Source organism: Rhinolophus sinicus, linkage group LG01 (assembly GCF_036562045.2).
Source record: "Rhinolophus sinicus isolate RSC01 linkage group LG01, ASM3656204v1, whole genome shotgun sequence".
Taxonomy (NCBI): Eukaryota; Metazoa; Chordata; class Mammalia; order Chiroptera; family Rhinolophidae; genus Rhinolophus; species Rhinolophus sinicus.
The window spans coordinates 81,671,869-81,688,344 of NC_133751.1; the positions used below are offsets into that span (position 1 = coordinate 81,671,869).

The window sequence follows — 16,476 nt, forward strand, 5'->3', positions numbered from 1 at the left end:
TTGGAGATAATATGAAAATTGTCATATGAAAATTTAAGGCATATGGAAATTGTCACCTTATAAGGATAAAACTAATATAAGCAGTTAGGTTAATAAAATTCAGATGGTGGAAAACATTTTTTTATGAAATAATTTTGAATGTGAGTCATAGTTTAAATTTAAATATATAATTAAGTAGAATTGCAAGTAGAGTTTAATTGTTCTCTTAATACAAATATCCCTATTTTTGTAAAACAGCGAAATAAAAACAGCAGTTTTAATTTTAACATTTTAAATATTCAAATCTGTTTGGCACATTAAACATTTATTTTCATAAAAATAGAATGAGGAAACTATTCCCAATTTCTAGGAATCTGAATGTGCAATTCATATTTCCAACTGACCAACACATTTATCTTTAAGAAAAATAATAAAAAAACTCTTAAAATATCAAATTATGAAACAGGACATAACTATCAAATAAATTTATCCAAATAGAATCTAAGCTTGTAGACAGAAAATAGTCAATCATTCACTATTTACATAAAAAAGCTTTGAAATAGGACGTCCATTTAATCTACAGATGCTATATGGAACTTCAGTCTGATTAAAAAGGTCAGCATTAGTTTTCGATCTTTACAAATTAAAGTATTTTTTTAAGTATGAAGACATTTTACATTTTAATCCATTCACATGAGCATTATAAAGTAAAATGTAATACATAGCTTACAGATTTAGTGGTTCAGCAAAAGTGTAAAATAAGTTTTTTAAAGAAAAAACGAAAGGAAAAGTACACTTCTATCCCTATAGATGTATTTATCATCCTTGATAATACTTACTTGCTTTAAGAAAGGTTACTTAAGAAATAAGTAAAATGGATCACAATTTAAAAGCATGAACACAAATTATTTAATGAGTCATGCCATAATTAGTTTGAGGAAAAAAAAAACCACCACTTTTCTATCTTAGGGTATACCTTGGAAGTGATTCAGTATAACAATACATAGCAGAGAACAAAGGTATCCATAGTTATAAAATCTACCCTCAGGTCTATTAGAATATCAAAATAAGTAGAATAGCATCAGGCAAATTATGGAACTATATTTCAATTTTTTTTGTTTTCAATTTTTCATTCCTAAAAGCTTTGTTCACTGCCTAACAGAATAAATGTGTGTCACACAACTAGGCTCTCTTTCATAAAAATAGATAAATATCAACTTTCATTGCCTGTCATATCACTATTTAATAATTTATTACTTATATGTATTTTAAGGACTTGTGTACTAAGTAATATATCAGGTACTCAGTTCTTAAAAATATATTATTGAATCAGATATTATATTTAATTTAGTTTGTTTGTTTTACTTAGGCAAACTCTCTCTTCTAAATCTTAGAGAATGAATGATTGACTTGCTGACTGCTCCACAGTAGGCACCACATCTCAAACACTCAAACATGCGTCTTCTTTTCCCTACATGGCATACAGCACAGCACTCAGCATGTCATAGTCACAGACTATATTTGTCTGCTGACTAACACATGGAGGTAAATGGGAAAAACAGTGATGATACTATTTTGTAAAATGTTTCCATGGCTGGCTTGATGAGTGTGTGGCTTAGCAATTGCACGACTCCCTGATTCTGCTTAAGGTTTAATGCTCAGCTACTGCCATCTTGAAATTCTTAATACTTTTATCTTTGAACTCATGTTTTCCAAGTGACATTTGATGGGACATGAATGTCCCAATCATGAAGTTTGGGTGGAGCATGCACTAGGAACTTGAATCATCAGCTCTAGGCAAGGTCCAGCCTCTGGCTACCTCCCCACATTCCTGGGATGTGTTTTACTGAGCACACTTCCCTGCTTTCCACCACGCAGTCTCCCAGTCCCTGCCTCACCCCTGGATGGCTGCCAACCTCCTCCTGGGGAAGGTGACTGGGTAGACCTCTGAGGAGGGAGGATCACATTCCTGGAACCCTTTCCTCCAGTGGGGTTTTGGGTATGTGCACAGGAAAGATCTAAGTTAACCCTGGGGAGAGTAGAGCTGTGTGTGTGTGTGTGTGTGTGTGTGTGTGTGTGTGTGTGTGTGTGTATGTGTGTGTGTTGGTTATCTCTTTTTTGCAGAGGCCACATCTTAGCAGGGGCAAGCTTCTCACCCACCACATGCGAGTAGCCAACAGTTTCTGGGAAGGAGGTTTAAAGACCCTTGGGGTTCTCCATTCCACTGTGGGTTTGGAAGGCCCTGGGAAACTGGGGGCATCTTCATTCTTCCTATAAGTATCCCCATGCAGTGGGAATGCTCCCTTTGCTGACTCAGTGCTCTGGGGACACTCTCTCTTGCTTTTTCCAACCTGACTCTGGCTCATGTATCTGTTTGAATCTGCTGGAGACACCTTTGTGGACTGGGGATGAGGTGGGGATGGGAATACAGAAAAACAATTGTGTGATTTTGATGATTTTGCGTATGAGTTAATGCTCTTATATTTACATTTAAATGTAGCATTGAACAATATAAAGATGAATAGTAAAGTTTATGTTAATAATCTGAAACTTTACTTAGGACATTAAATAATTAAAAAGCAAGATAAGCTGAGAGAGAGAAATTATGGAAGGAAAAAGCTTTATATTTTAGTACCTTTCATGGCCCTTTTTTCCTGCTTTTTGAACAAAGGTTCCTGCAGTTTCATTTCTCACTGGACATCAAAATTATGTAGCTGGAACTGACTGTTTTACAATCCAAACCAAATAGAAAAGTGCTGAGGAATACATGGAAGAAAAAAACAGCTATTTAATCTAAAGATGCTAAATGGAATTTTGGTCTGATTAAAAAGGTCAGCATTAGTTTTCAATCTTTACAAATTAAAGTATTTTTTAAGTGTGAAGACATTTTACATTTTAATAATGATCAGGATAACCTGTCAACATTAAAAATCTTTGTTTTATTCTTTCACATTAATGGCTTTCCAATTATTACTAATATTTATTTTTTAAATTAAAAGAGGATTTTAGAAAATAGTTTTAAACACCTAGTCTTTAATAGTAGCCACATATCAGTTATCCAAATCAATTTGTTTTACAGGCAAAATTTAGTTAATAAAATTAAATTGACTTCCATTTTCAAAGCATAGAACTACACCGAAAATGGGCAATTTGCTAGACATTTGTCTAACCATAAAGTAGAAATTTACTTCATATAATATAGATAATGTAACGTGATCATTTACACTTATCTTCACTGCTACCCAGGTTTAGTTTAACAGGATTTAAAATAAAATAATCTCTACTACTATTTTTTATTTGTATAGACAATGCCATTAAAAATGTTAATGTAGTAGTAGTAATCAAAAAAGCAATAAGATCTCATTATTTTATATTAAAGAAAATACTTCGTCAACTTCCCTGCAAAATGTGCAAATAAGAATTCCTCAGAGAAAGAGCTGATGTAAAAGCCAACTGCTTAAAATCAAGTATAGGATTAAATACATTTTTCCAGCAATGTATGATCAACAAGGTAAAACATGATTGCTATTAAAGGATGGCTTAGTGTTGATGAAAACATTTTGTTACAAATTCTGTAAGTATAGCGTCAGAGGATTTCGTGAGCATGAAATTTAGTATATGCTAAAGAATACATATGAATGATATTTTCTTGTTACTTTCTAGACAAATTCCTGGTTAAATTTAAGGCTTTGCCCTTTTTATTCCCACTGCCTGTAATAGTCTTCTTTTATATATTCACAGTTTACGCTGCCATTTATACTCTGTTCAAGTATTATGTTATCAAGAGGGGTGTTTTTGGTTTTCCTATATAAAAAGCCCTTCTCCTCATTACTTCCAATTCTCTTACTCTGCTTAGTTCTTCTTCATGGGACATTTCATTACTCGACACAAAATACAATCTCCATGAAAGCAGGGACACTGTTAATCGTTTCCCCCTTTATTGCTACATCCCTAGAACATAGGACAATTCCCAGCAGATAGTAAATGTTCAATAAATATTTTTTAATGAATTAATTAAAAAATAACTCCAACCATCTCCAATTTCTGTTAAAGAAGTCAACAGAGAAATATTAAGTTATAGACAATGCAGGTCGAGGATATTCTTAGTCAAATAACACATCATCCTTACTATCAAGAAGCTTATATATTGGTCAGGAAAGCAAATTATCACAAAATATGATTATAGTCCAGCGAGGTAGAAACATGTGTGCCACGATATATATAACTGACCAGGAGCAGTTCAATTCTGTACTTATTGGCTGAGAGCTGAGTAACCTGAGAGCTAATTCACTGAGTAACCTCAGCGAATTAATTGCTAAGGTTTATGGGACTTTTCTGTATTGTTCCCTTACTCAAGACACGCATGACACAAAGGCACTAGACTTGGCAGTAATTTGATGTTTCTCAGCAGTAAGAACAAAGTTTATAATCATCCAGACTCTATTATAATTTAATAATCAAATGGACCACAAAGTTATCTGGTTATGATGAACTAGATTGATGTTTCAATAATGCTCCATAAATAAAATATTCAGAGCACTTTTCAGAAGAGAAACACTGTTCCTAAGGAGATAGGAAAATTTTAACCTTCAATGTAAGGTATCTGTGTTTTTATATATGTAATTTTCTTATGTCTAAGAAATATGAAAAATACAAATAGTATAGCATGTCTTATTTTAAATTATAGTTACTGCCTTTTTTAAACTTACCATGCCACTGGCTTTCTTCAGGATAATTTTGGTAAGCAATTAAAACTTTTATCCTGATTTTTTACAATTTTGAATAGATTTGCACAGATTTTAGAAAATAAAACATTTGCTGTCAAGAATTTTAAAAACATAGTGAGGACTGTGAGAGATAAAGTACATCAAAATAAAGATATAAAGGTGAATGAATGTTTACAGTGTCCCTAATTAACTACTCCGGCAACACGCTAAAGGCTAGCATTTGAAATAGACTGTTTCCAAAATGCAGTGAATTGTAAATTAAATAGACATCTCAAGTTTATAAATATATGCATACTTTTGTTGATTTAAATCTATTTTCAATGTCAGTTCAATTAGTTATTGCTGCCTGAGCAAATACATGAAATCTGCGATCAAAATGTGAGCCTGTGGCAAGACCTATACAGAATAGCCACCCAATGGCAGAGATAGGAGTGTTGAATGTATATTTCAAAAAGCCAATGAATTGGACAACCTGCTTCTGACAATAATTGCTTTAAAGACCCGTTAGCAAATATCAGCAGAATTGGTTTGTAATTTAACATGTCTTTCACTTTGAACATGGTCCCTAAAGGTTTTTGCACATGTCAGGATATCTACAAACACAATTTGTTTCAGGTTGACTCTCCATGATTACCATTTTCCTGTACTGTTTCTGACCAGAATAATTCCTTTCATAGGACCACACATTCGTTTTCCTTTGCACTGAAGATTAAAGTCAAATGTTTTCCAGGTGTTGCTTTTTTGTTTTGCTATCTAAATGAAACCCTTTGAAAGACCTAATAGACTTTGAAAATACAAGGTTACAAATATAGCTCTTTGGGATTATAGAAGTCAGTTAATTAAGGTTTATTGCAAAGATTTCTAATTATGAGAGTGATGGTCTTAAATCTATAATCTTATTTATCCAACTAGAGTCCGAATAATCAAAGAATGTTTCATATAACTGCAGATAAGTGGTTCTAAGTGATTTGGCAAAAAGAAAATCTACATTTGTTTAAAGGTAAACAGATCACAAACAATTAAGTCAGGGTTATTTAAAGGGTTTTCCTTAATATTTCTTACATATGAGAAAAGATGTATACATATAGTCATTACATGAGAGAAAAGACAATTCAATGCAAATGTCCTTGTTATCCTCATGTTCTACCCGGTGCATACACACAGCAGTAAAATCCTAATTAATACATTTGTCTATATCTTTTGGTCTCTAATAGTTTATTTCCTTACTTATACAAGTGTTACCTCATGAACAATATTATTATTATGCTTATTTTCTTTTCCCCACTTGTGGCCCTGATAATATATCAGGATTTTGTGGTAAGTGCTAATTCCCTAAGTTGGCTAAATTGCAGACACCTATTCATTTCTCCAAATTTTAGGTTAAATCTTCAGTTTCTTCCTAAAATCCTTCCACACCTCTGCACCAGACCAATTACTTAGATACTTTTGATATTTCAGTCATCAGTGCTTAATCTCTCAATTGCTCAATCTTTGCTTGGTTCCATCTACTCAGAATTTTTTCCCTGCTCCCAGTCTCATTTTGCCTCGTCACATTCTAGTCATCTCTCAGAACAGAACTTAATTTAAACGCTCTCTCCTCAGGAAGACCAGCACTCACCCTGCAGACCTGGAGAATATATGCTGTTAGAGTGCCCTGAGCTTCTCTGTGGGAGGAGTTACCCACAGTACGAATTACAAAGCTGTCAAGTTATTGGTTTATTATCTGCCTCCCCACCAGAGTATAAGGTTAATACAGACTCACTCACCATTGTATATATGTTTAATAAATTTATGAATAACAAATACCTTTTTGCATTTAAGTATAAAAACAATGATATGTAACCTTCAGATAATGAAACACATCATTTACTGTGGTCCCTTTAGTCCAATGAAATTTTAATGTGTTATCATATAACTTTGGAAAGTGCCTCTCAGGCACTTAAAAGAAAATTTCCAAAGATACCCAAGTGAAATGATCAGAAATCCCTTACTCTATCTGCAGCAGTAAAACTGTTATCTTTTCAAGGTTGGCACACAGTATTGACACCTGATGTTTGGTTCTGGGACATTCCAGTTTTTACAAGCTCCTTTTTTACCCAACATTAGGATCTGACCCCTTTTGACATAAAAAGAGTAATTGATACATCCACAGGTGAATTATTTCATAATGTCACCACCTGGAATATTTGCATTTTTAAAGATGTGATTCTCTAATGTCAGAATCTTAGGCACAAGGAGAGCGGGCCTTCTTGGTATCTCTCAAAATTATGACATGGAGATAGTCAATCATCCATGTACGGCTGGTCATAATATTTTATTAAGTATATATGTAGCAATATTTTAGTTCTGTTTATGATCTTTATATACCTTCCAAATAAAATTTAAATATATGTTGATTTAGTACTAATCATATGTGAAAATAATCAAATTAGCAATAATTGTTTCTTAACATTCTTTAACAAAGATACATTTATTAGGAAAGATTGCTTAATAATATTATCCTTCCACAATGTGTAGTCTCAATATATGGATACCATATCTTATTCCATGCTTAATATACCTTCTGTCCTTATAGAAACATACTTTCAATGAATTCCCTCATTTTAAAAGTGAGTCACAATTTATATTCTATCTTTCTGCTCAGTGGGAAAGTAAACTAAATACACTTTCTTTTAATTCCAGAATGAAAGGCAGCTGTATGTGTGTATGAAATTATGTAGCATATTTACATATGTATTTTATTTACAGAGATATATTGTTTTTATCCTAAAATGTACTTATTTTACCTTACAGTTAAAAATGACTTTACTGGGGTGTATTTTTTGACCAGAGAAAAAGCCTTAGAAATAATCTGCTAAAGCAGAGAGGAACAGAAGGCCCTAATCTGTTTTATCCTGAAGATACAATTGAGAAGATTTTGTTGCTACTATGGGAAAGAAGGAAAAAAAAAAGAGGAAATAAGAATTCCATTTTGAACAACCCTAAAGTAAATTCTGTGATGTCAAGTTATTTGTTAAATGAAAGGGAAACTTGCATAGCAAATACAAAAATGGTGACTGTGCAATACTATCTGTCTTTGCTTTACTTATGATATGCGTATCTGAAGAGATCATCAAGGTGAACTAATGTATAATATTTTGAATAGTCACTTTCATTTCAAATATATTTTAGTAGAATATTAAACTTTTCTTCCTGTATATTTCACAGGTTTAGAATTTTTTTTTAACTTTTTACTTTGCAGTAATTACAGATTACAGAAATTTTCAAAAAAAAAAAAAAAGAATAGTGAGTTCCCATACTTGACCCAGTCTTTCCCCAATGTTAACTACTTGCATAACTATAGTATTACATCAAAACCAGGAAATTGACATGGGTAAAATCCACGGGCTCCTGTATGTACGTGTGTGTGTGTAGCCCTATGTGATTTATCACATATGTAGCTTCATGTAATTACCACCATAATCAAGAATCAACTGCATCACCACTACAAGACTTCCTTCTGTTACCCTTTACCGCCACATCTCTGTCTCTCTAATCTGTAGCTCCTGGTCCCCACTAATCTAATCTCTAGGTCTATATTATGTTATTTCAAAAATGTAACATATGTGGATCATACAGTATGCCTACTTTTGAGATGGGCTCTTACACTCACCACATTGCCCTTATAGTTAATTCAAGAGCTTGTATCGATAGTTTGTTCCTTTTTAGTGCTCAGTTGTATTTCAACACTTTCAATATAGTTTTATTTCAAGTATCATCATATGCTGCATTGGTTTATGTTATGGGATGAATTGCATCCCTCCTCAGATTCATATGTTGAAGTCCTAACCTCAGTACCCCAGAATGTGACTGTACTTGGAGATAGGACCTTCAAACAGGTAATGAAGGTAAAATGAGATCATACGGGTTGGCTTTAATTCAATATGATGGTCCCCTTATAAGAACAAGAGATTAGGTTATAGACATGTACAGAGGAAAGACCATATGAAGACACAGGGAGGAAATGGCTATCTGCAAGCCAAGGAGAGAGGCCTCAGCCTGAAATCAACCCTGCTGAGACCTTGATCTTGGACTTCTAGCCTCCAGAACTGTGAGAAAATACATTTCTGTTATTTAAGTCACCTAGTCTATGGCATTTGTTATAGCAGATCTAGCGAACAAATACAGTGTATAAAAATAGCTTTGTCTTCATAAATATATTCCATATATATGTGTACATATACAATACTTTCTGCCATAAGACAATCATTTTATAGCCACGTAATTTATGAATGTCTCTCAAAGGAAGTTTTTAAAATCTCTGAAGCTTTTTTTGTATTATGTTCTGCAATAAGTTATGTTATGGGAGAATTAAAGAGAATATATATACTTATAATATAATACATAGCTGTATTCGCTCCTAACTATGTTGCACTAAAAATGTGTAGTGTTATAAAGGGAACATTTAACTGAAAGCATATGGATTTTTTAAAAATGACAGTTTAACTACTTTTTACAAACTGCCCCTAAACAACAGCATTTGAACACATTTCTGGATAGTTTTTGCTATTTCTTTTCAGAGTGGATCATAGTCAAGCATGTTGGCTGAAATCTTTTTACAATATAGATATAAAATAAAATTAACAAATTCTTACTATTTGCTTTATTTGACATGGAAAAGGGATGGCAGCATAGTGGGGCAACTGAATTTCAATTCATTTAGCAACATTTCATTTATGTCTAACATTCACTGGTAAGTAATATGGACTTACTCATTCAGATATATTGGTATAGGAGTATATTTTTAAAAATGCATAGACAATAGAGGGAAGCATATATCTAATCATACTACTAAGAAGTAATATCAAAAATACATTTCTACACCTTTGGAAACCACCACCACCAGAAAATCACCTCTGTAGCGTATATAGTATACAATTGCACCTGAGTGAATATAGGCCCACTGACGATATTACGCATCAAAAAGGAATTATGGGTCTGTATTGAGAGAATAGCAGTGGAACTTACCGTCTTGATCCGTGGTCACCGTAATAGCTGTGTATGGCTTGGGAGAAAAACTCAACTCAGACACTCCATTCGTGGCTTCTATTTCAAAGGTGTAATTCACGTGGGACACGAAGTCCAGCACTGTCACAGAATGGTTGGTCAGGCCAGTGTGTCTTGGGATGAAGCGGAGTCCTCCGCCGCAGTCCTCACACGGGCTGCTGTCTAAGCCACATTTCTTACAGAGTACACTGTACGTGACATCTTTTCTCCCTCCTGTGTCACTTGGTGGGCTCCATTCCAAAATAAGGGCTGTTTCATTGATGCTAAACACCACATTCCTAGGAGCTGAAGGTGGCCCTAGAGAAAAGCAATTGAAAAAACAAATGTACATGTATAGGACAACGAATTGCGGTGCTAACTTGAAAACCATCAATAAACACTTGTTGGTCTTTTATACTAGTTTGAGCTCTTTCTTCTGATGGGAGCCATAAAAAACATGTGGTTAAAAACATCTGATTTAGTCCAGTAAGAGAGTCAGTCTTTAGGGGTGAAGATAATCTATAATCTAACATTTTGGCATGTGAATGTCAGTATTTAATATCAAAAGCCATACATCTGGAGTGACGTCATAGCAATGGCGGCAGCGGGGCGCACTTTTTGAGTTCTCCGTCGGATCTTATCAGAAACGGGAAGCTTATAACCCATCAAAGGACTCTCTGCTCATCACGCAGAACAGCGAAGAGACTCAGAGGGATTTCTTGCAGGTGGGGAAAAATTGGGCGAGCAGGGGAAGAAGGAAGGGAGCGGAGCGGAGACACGCCGCACCTGCGGCGGTGGGGACGCTGGTTGGGATCGCGGTCCACACCTGTGGCGGTAGAAATTGCCCCCACCCTCGGGTTGTGGAAATCTGCTCCGCACCTGTGCCTGTGAAATTCCAGCCCACACCCACGGCTACAGATACGCAGGATATCCCAGGACGGAGGAGAGCCCGGAAGCCACGAGGTGGGCATTTTGCCCTCGTCCCACAGCGGACCTCTCCCGCTGCAGGGGCAGCATATCCAGCATTAACTTCAGCTAATAACCTCAGTTGGTCCTTGGGCCGGACAAGGAACACAGACTCCGTGCCTGGGCACCTTCCCCGCTCTTCTGACCCTACCCCGCCTTTCTAGAGACTTGATCTAGCCCCTGCACTAAGGAGCAGCGGCAGATTACAGAGGCGCCTTGGAGCCCGGCTCCGGGAAGACAGGCGGGCCCAGGGAGGAGGCTAGGAGCTGGGAATCTTCCGCCCCAGCCACCACCTTTTCTGGCCTGCGGGAAGAGTGTTAAGACAGCGGGCTGGGAAAGAGAAGACCCCTCCTTCCATCCCCAGCCCCCACCCTTTCTAGCCAGCCTAGAGCGGGGCAAACACATCCCCAGCTGCAGAGACGCAGGGGTTCCCAGGGAAAAAGAGAGAACACAAAAGCCAAGTGCCGGACTCTACTTTGCGTCCCACAGCAGACCTCTCCCTCCCGCAGAGGGAGGATATCTAGCATTTGAGACTATTAAACTCCATACCTGGGCCCCTCCCCCCGCTCTTCCAATCCTACCCCCACCCTTCCAGAGACTTAAACTGGCTCCTGATCTGAAGAGCAGTGTCAGATTACAGAGGAGCCTTGGGGTTTGGGCTAAGGGAAGACTGGCCGCTGGCTCTGGCCCAGGGAAGAGGCTGAGAAGAGTGTGGTTTGCCCTGGACTAGGAGACAGAAGACTCATCCACCCCCAGATACCACCGTTTCTGGCCTGTGGGTGGGGTGTGACACAGCTGGGCTGGGAAAGAGAAGACCCCTCTTTCCATCCCCAGCCCCCACCCTTTCTGGCCTGCCTAGGGCGGGGCAATTACATCGGCGGAGGCACTCCCAGGGATCAGCAGTAAGTGGCAGATACAGCACTCAGCTTTCAGCAGCTGAGGAATTCCCTGCCGGCCACACACACACACAGGGAAGAGGTGCCCTAAGACTCAGGAGAGCTGGACACAGGGCTGGTGGTGCTATTCTCGGTGTGCATATGTGCCGGCAAGGGCAGAAACTGCACTGACTTTGTAAAACCTACTGTCCAGACCCCTCAGCCCCACGCATCTAAAGCTGCAGCCTCAGAGTCACTCTGGGCATCAGGTGACCGGCTCTACCTGCACAATACGCAGGGGATTACTTGGTGGGCTTAAGCCACAACTGGCGCTGTCTTTTTTTTTTTTTTTTTTTTTTTTTTTCTTTTTTTTTCTTTTCTTTCTGTTTTGATTTGTCTTTATATTTTTGACATCTTTGCCTGTGTCGAGTGGGGATTCTGTGCTACAGCAGAGAACAACTTGGAGATTACTTGGTGGGCTTAAGCCACAACTGGCGCTGTGTTTTTTGTTTGTTTGTTTGTTTGTTTGTTTTTTGTTTGTTTGTTTTTGTTCTGTGTTGATTTGTCTTTATATTTTTGACATCTTTGCCTGTGTCGAGTGGGGATTCTGTGCTACAGCAGAGAACAACTTGGAGATTACTTGGTGGGCTTAAGCCACAACTGGCGCTGTGTTTTTTGTTTGTTTGTTTGTTTGTTTGTTTGTTTGCTTGTTTTGTTCTGTTTTGATTTGTCTTTATATTTTTGACATCTTTGCCTGTGTCGAGTGGGGACTCTGTGCTATAGCTGAGAACAACCTGGAGATTACTTGGTGGGCTTAAGCCACAACTGGCGCTGTTTTTTTTTTTTGTTCTGTTTTGATTTGTCTTTATATTTCTGACATCTTTGCCTATGTCGAGTGGGGGTTGTCGATTGTTTTTTTACATGTGAATGTATTTGACTTTTTCCTTGTTGTTATTGTTGTGCTTGGTGATTTGCTTTGTTCTGTAATTGCCCTACCAGTGCCCAGCTTAAGAGGCACAAGATTCAACATACCCAGCGGCCAACTCCAGACCAAGCCAGAGTACTACCGGGTTTGACCTACAAGTGACACACTCAGAGGGGATTCTTTACAGGCACATAGAGGCCAAAGGGCAAACCACATCTAAGCGGTCAATCCTCACGCAGCAGAATACCTCGTGGGCAAAGCCAAGTCTCACAACTAGTCAGCCTAGGAGTTAACTCCACCTACTCACAAGCGAAAAGCAATTAAGGATCTTCTTTAACAGGACAATATACACAACACAAGAGTCACTTTTAGAGCACACGAGGGGAGAAGAACAGTAGTGCAAGTCAAATATAAAGGACATTTATTATATACTAATCCAGCAAGAACTAAGAACTCCAGGGCACCTATCTAATACATCAAGCAAACACAGAGAGTCAGCCAGAATGAGGAAACAAAGAAACATATCCCAAATAAAAGAACAGAAGAAACCTTCAGAAATGGAACTAAATGAAGCAGAGGTAACCAAACTGTCAGAGACAGAGTTCAGAATACTGATGATAAGAATGTTTAAGGAACTTAGAGAGGACATCAAGAAGGATGTAGAAATCATAACGAACAACCAGTTAGAACTAAAGAACACAGTTACCGAAATAAAGAACTCACTTGAAGGAATTAACAGCAGGTTAGATGAAGCAGAGGATCGAATCAGCGACTTAGAAGACAAGTTAGCAGAGATCACCCAAACAGAACAACAGAAAGAAAAAGAATAAAAACAATGAAGATGGTTTAAGAGACCTATGGATAACATCAAGCGCAACAACATGCATCATAGGAATACCAGAAGGTGAAGAGAAGAAACAAGGGATTGAGAACATATTTGAAGTAATAATGTCTGAAAATTTCCCTAACCTGATGAAGGAAACCAACATACAAGTCCAGGAAGTGCAGAGAGTTCCAACCAGGATAAACCCAAACAGGTCCACTCCAAGACACATTATAGCTAAAATGGCAAAGATTAAAGACAAAGAGAGAATCCTAAAAGCAGCAAGAGAAAGACAGAGGGTTACATACAAGGGAACTCCCATAAGACTATCAAATGACTTTTCTGCAGAAACATTGAAGGCCAGGAGGGAGTGGCAGGAGATACTCAAAGTGATGGAAAACAAAGGCCTACAACCTAGGTTGCTTTATCCAGCAAGGCTATCATTTAAAATTGACGGGAGATAAAGAGCTTCCCAGAAAAGAATAAGCTAAAGGAATTCATTACCACCAAGCCAGCATTGCAAGAAATACTAAAAGGACTTCTGTAAATAGAAGAAAGACGAAAACAATTTATCCACAAATTTAAAATGGCAATAACTATGTACTTATCAATAATCACTTTAAATGTAAATGGTTTAAATGCTCCAATCAAGAGACATAGGGTGGCTGAATGGATAAGAAAGCAAGACCCTTGTATATGCTGTATACAAGAGACTCACCTCAGATCAAAAGACACACACAGGCTAAAAGTGAAGGGTTGGAGTAAGATATTCCATGCAAATGGAAATGAGAAAAAGCTGGAGTTGCAATACTTATCTCTGACAAAATAGACTTTAAAATGAAGAAAATATTAAAAGACAAAGATGGACACTATATAATAATAAAGGGATCAATTCGACAAGAGGATATAACCCTAGTAAACATCTATGCACCCAACATAGGAGCACCTAAATATATAAAACAGATATTGACTGACATAAAGATGGAGATCAACAGTAACACTATCATAGTAGGGGACTTCAACACACCTCTGACAACAAGGGACAGGTCTTCCAGACAGAAAATCAATACGGAAACAACAGCCTTAAATGACACATTGGACCACTTGGATTTAACCGATATTTTCAGAGCATTCCACCCCAATGCTGCAGAATACACGTTCTTCTCAAGCGCACATGGAACATTCTCCAAGATAGACCATATGTTAGGCCACAAAGCAAGTCTGGATAAATTTAAGAAAATTGAAATCATACCAATTGTCTTCTCTGACCACAGTGCTATGAAATTAGAAATGAACTACAGGAAAAAGACTGGAAGACACACAAATTCATGGAGGCTGAATAATATGTTACTAAACAATGAATGGGTCAAACAGGAGATCAAGGAAGAAATCAAAAGATATCTCGAGACAAACGAAAATGAAAATACAACGACCCAAAATCTATGGGATGCAGCGAAAGCAGTCCTAAGAGGGAAGTTCATAGCACTGCAGGCCTACCTAAAGAAACAAGAAACATCACTAATCAACAGTTTATCTTCACACTTAAGGGATCTGGAAAAAGAACAACAAAATAAGCCCAAAGGAGTACAAGGAAGGAGATAATAAAGATCAGAGCGGAAATAAATGAAATAGAAACCAGAAAAACAATACAAAAGATCAATGAATCCAAGAGTTGGTTCTTAGAGAAGATAAACAAAATTGACAAACCTTTAGCCAGACTCATTAAAAAAAGAGAGAGAGGACCCAAATTAATAAAATCAGTAATGAAAGAGGAGAAGTGACAACAGACACCGCAGAGATACAAAAATCCTAAGAAATTTCTATGAGCAACTGTATGCCAACAAATTTGACAACCTGGTATAGTGAATGATGTCAGAAATGGAGCATGAGGGGGCATCCTTTGATTACTCCTCCTGAAGTTACAACAGGTTGAATAGCTATAATTCAGCAAAGGATTCCATGAGACACATACAAAAAAATCTGAGAGATCTGCACATCAAAACATCTGAAGGTGGGTGAATGGGGATGAACAGGGGAGGAGAGAAGGGAAAAGTGGAGAGATGGGGGCTGCAGACACAGTTGGGACCTCACTGCACTACTAGGACAGGGGAGGATTGAGGCTGTAGGTGCACTCTCTGTGGCCCCAGCACTCCTGCCTGAGTGATCACCATATAATATGGCTGAACTCAGTGATCCTGGCAGAGACCTTGGGGCAAAGACTGAATACAGAAGTGTGATGACTATGTTCTAGCAGCCCTCACTGTCAGGCAGAAAGCAAAGCCAATGAGTCTGGCTGCCTCCCCCACCCTCTGGAGTTTGCTGCCCCCACACCCATCCAGTGTTAGCAGCAGTCCCCAGAAGAAACTGTAGCAGTGTCAGGTTAAAGAGCAGAATATCTATGGCCCTGAGAACTCGAGAGACAGTCCCTGAGCAGCAGATGCACACTACAGCTAATTCCATGACAAAAGAAGAAATATAGGGGCAAGGCAGCTGTGGTCTGGCAGTCACCATTACTCGGAGAACAAAGAAATGAACATACCAGTGGCCTCTCCCAGGCCACCCTGACTCCACCCAGCTGATCCCAGTGAGGGCACTCAGTGCACTGAGGCACATAGTTCTGCATCTGGCTGCAGGGGCAATACTGGGATTTCAGGTGCTCAGAACCTCATCACCCAACATATCCTCCCACAAGGGTGGTGCCCAGAGACCGAGGTGACCTGGCCACATAGGAGACGCCCACCTTCTCAGGAAATCTTCTACTGCTAGAAGATGGAACAGGGCAAGAGAAAATCAAACACTCTAGCAATATGTATTAGAAAATGACAACAACAAGAAGACCTCTTCCTATCAACCTATGGCGGAATTCATTCCCGTAGGTGCCTAGGAAAAGAAATAATCCATCAATTAATTGGAATAACCAAGGTAACAAGGCAGCTCAGAAAGCAAATGAAATAATCATGAGAAGATAAACTTAAAGACAAGGAAATACGTGATTTAAATGACAGAGATTACAAAACAGCAGTTCCGAAAAAAACTCAACAAGTTGTAAGACAACTCAGATAGGCAGTTTAATGAACTCAGAAATAAAATCAACAAACAAGTTAAATACTTTATCAAAGAGATTTAAATTTTTAAACAGAAACAAATAGAAATTTT

At 37.8% G+C, this 16,476-nt stretch overlaps 1 protein-coding gene across 1 annotated transcript in view; it reads right to left on the bottom strand.

Annotated features, from left to right (window-relative positions):
- The window catches only part of EPHA6 (EPH receptor A6), an 840,987-nt gene that overhangs the window by 473,582 nt on the left and 350,929 nt on the right, over window positions 1-16,476 (bottom strand). The window contains 1 exon segment of the mRNA XM_074333168.1: window positions 9,714-10,049. Coding sequence (XP_074189269.1) covers window positions 9,714-10,049 — 336 coding nt within the window.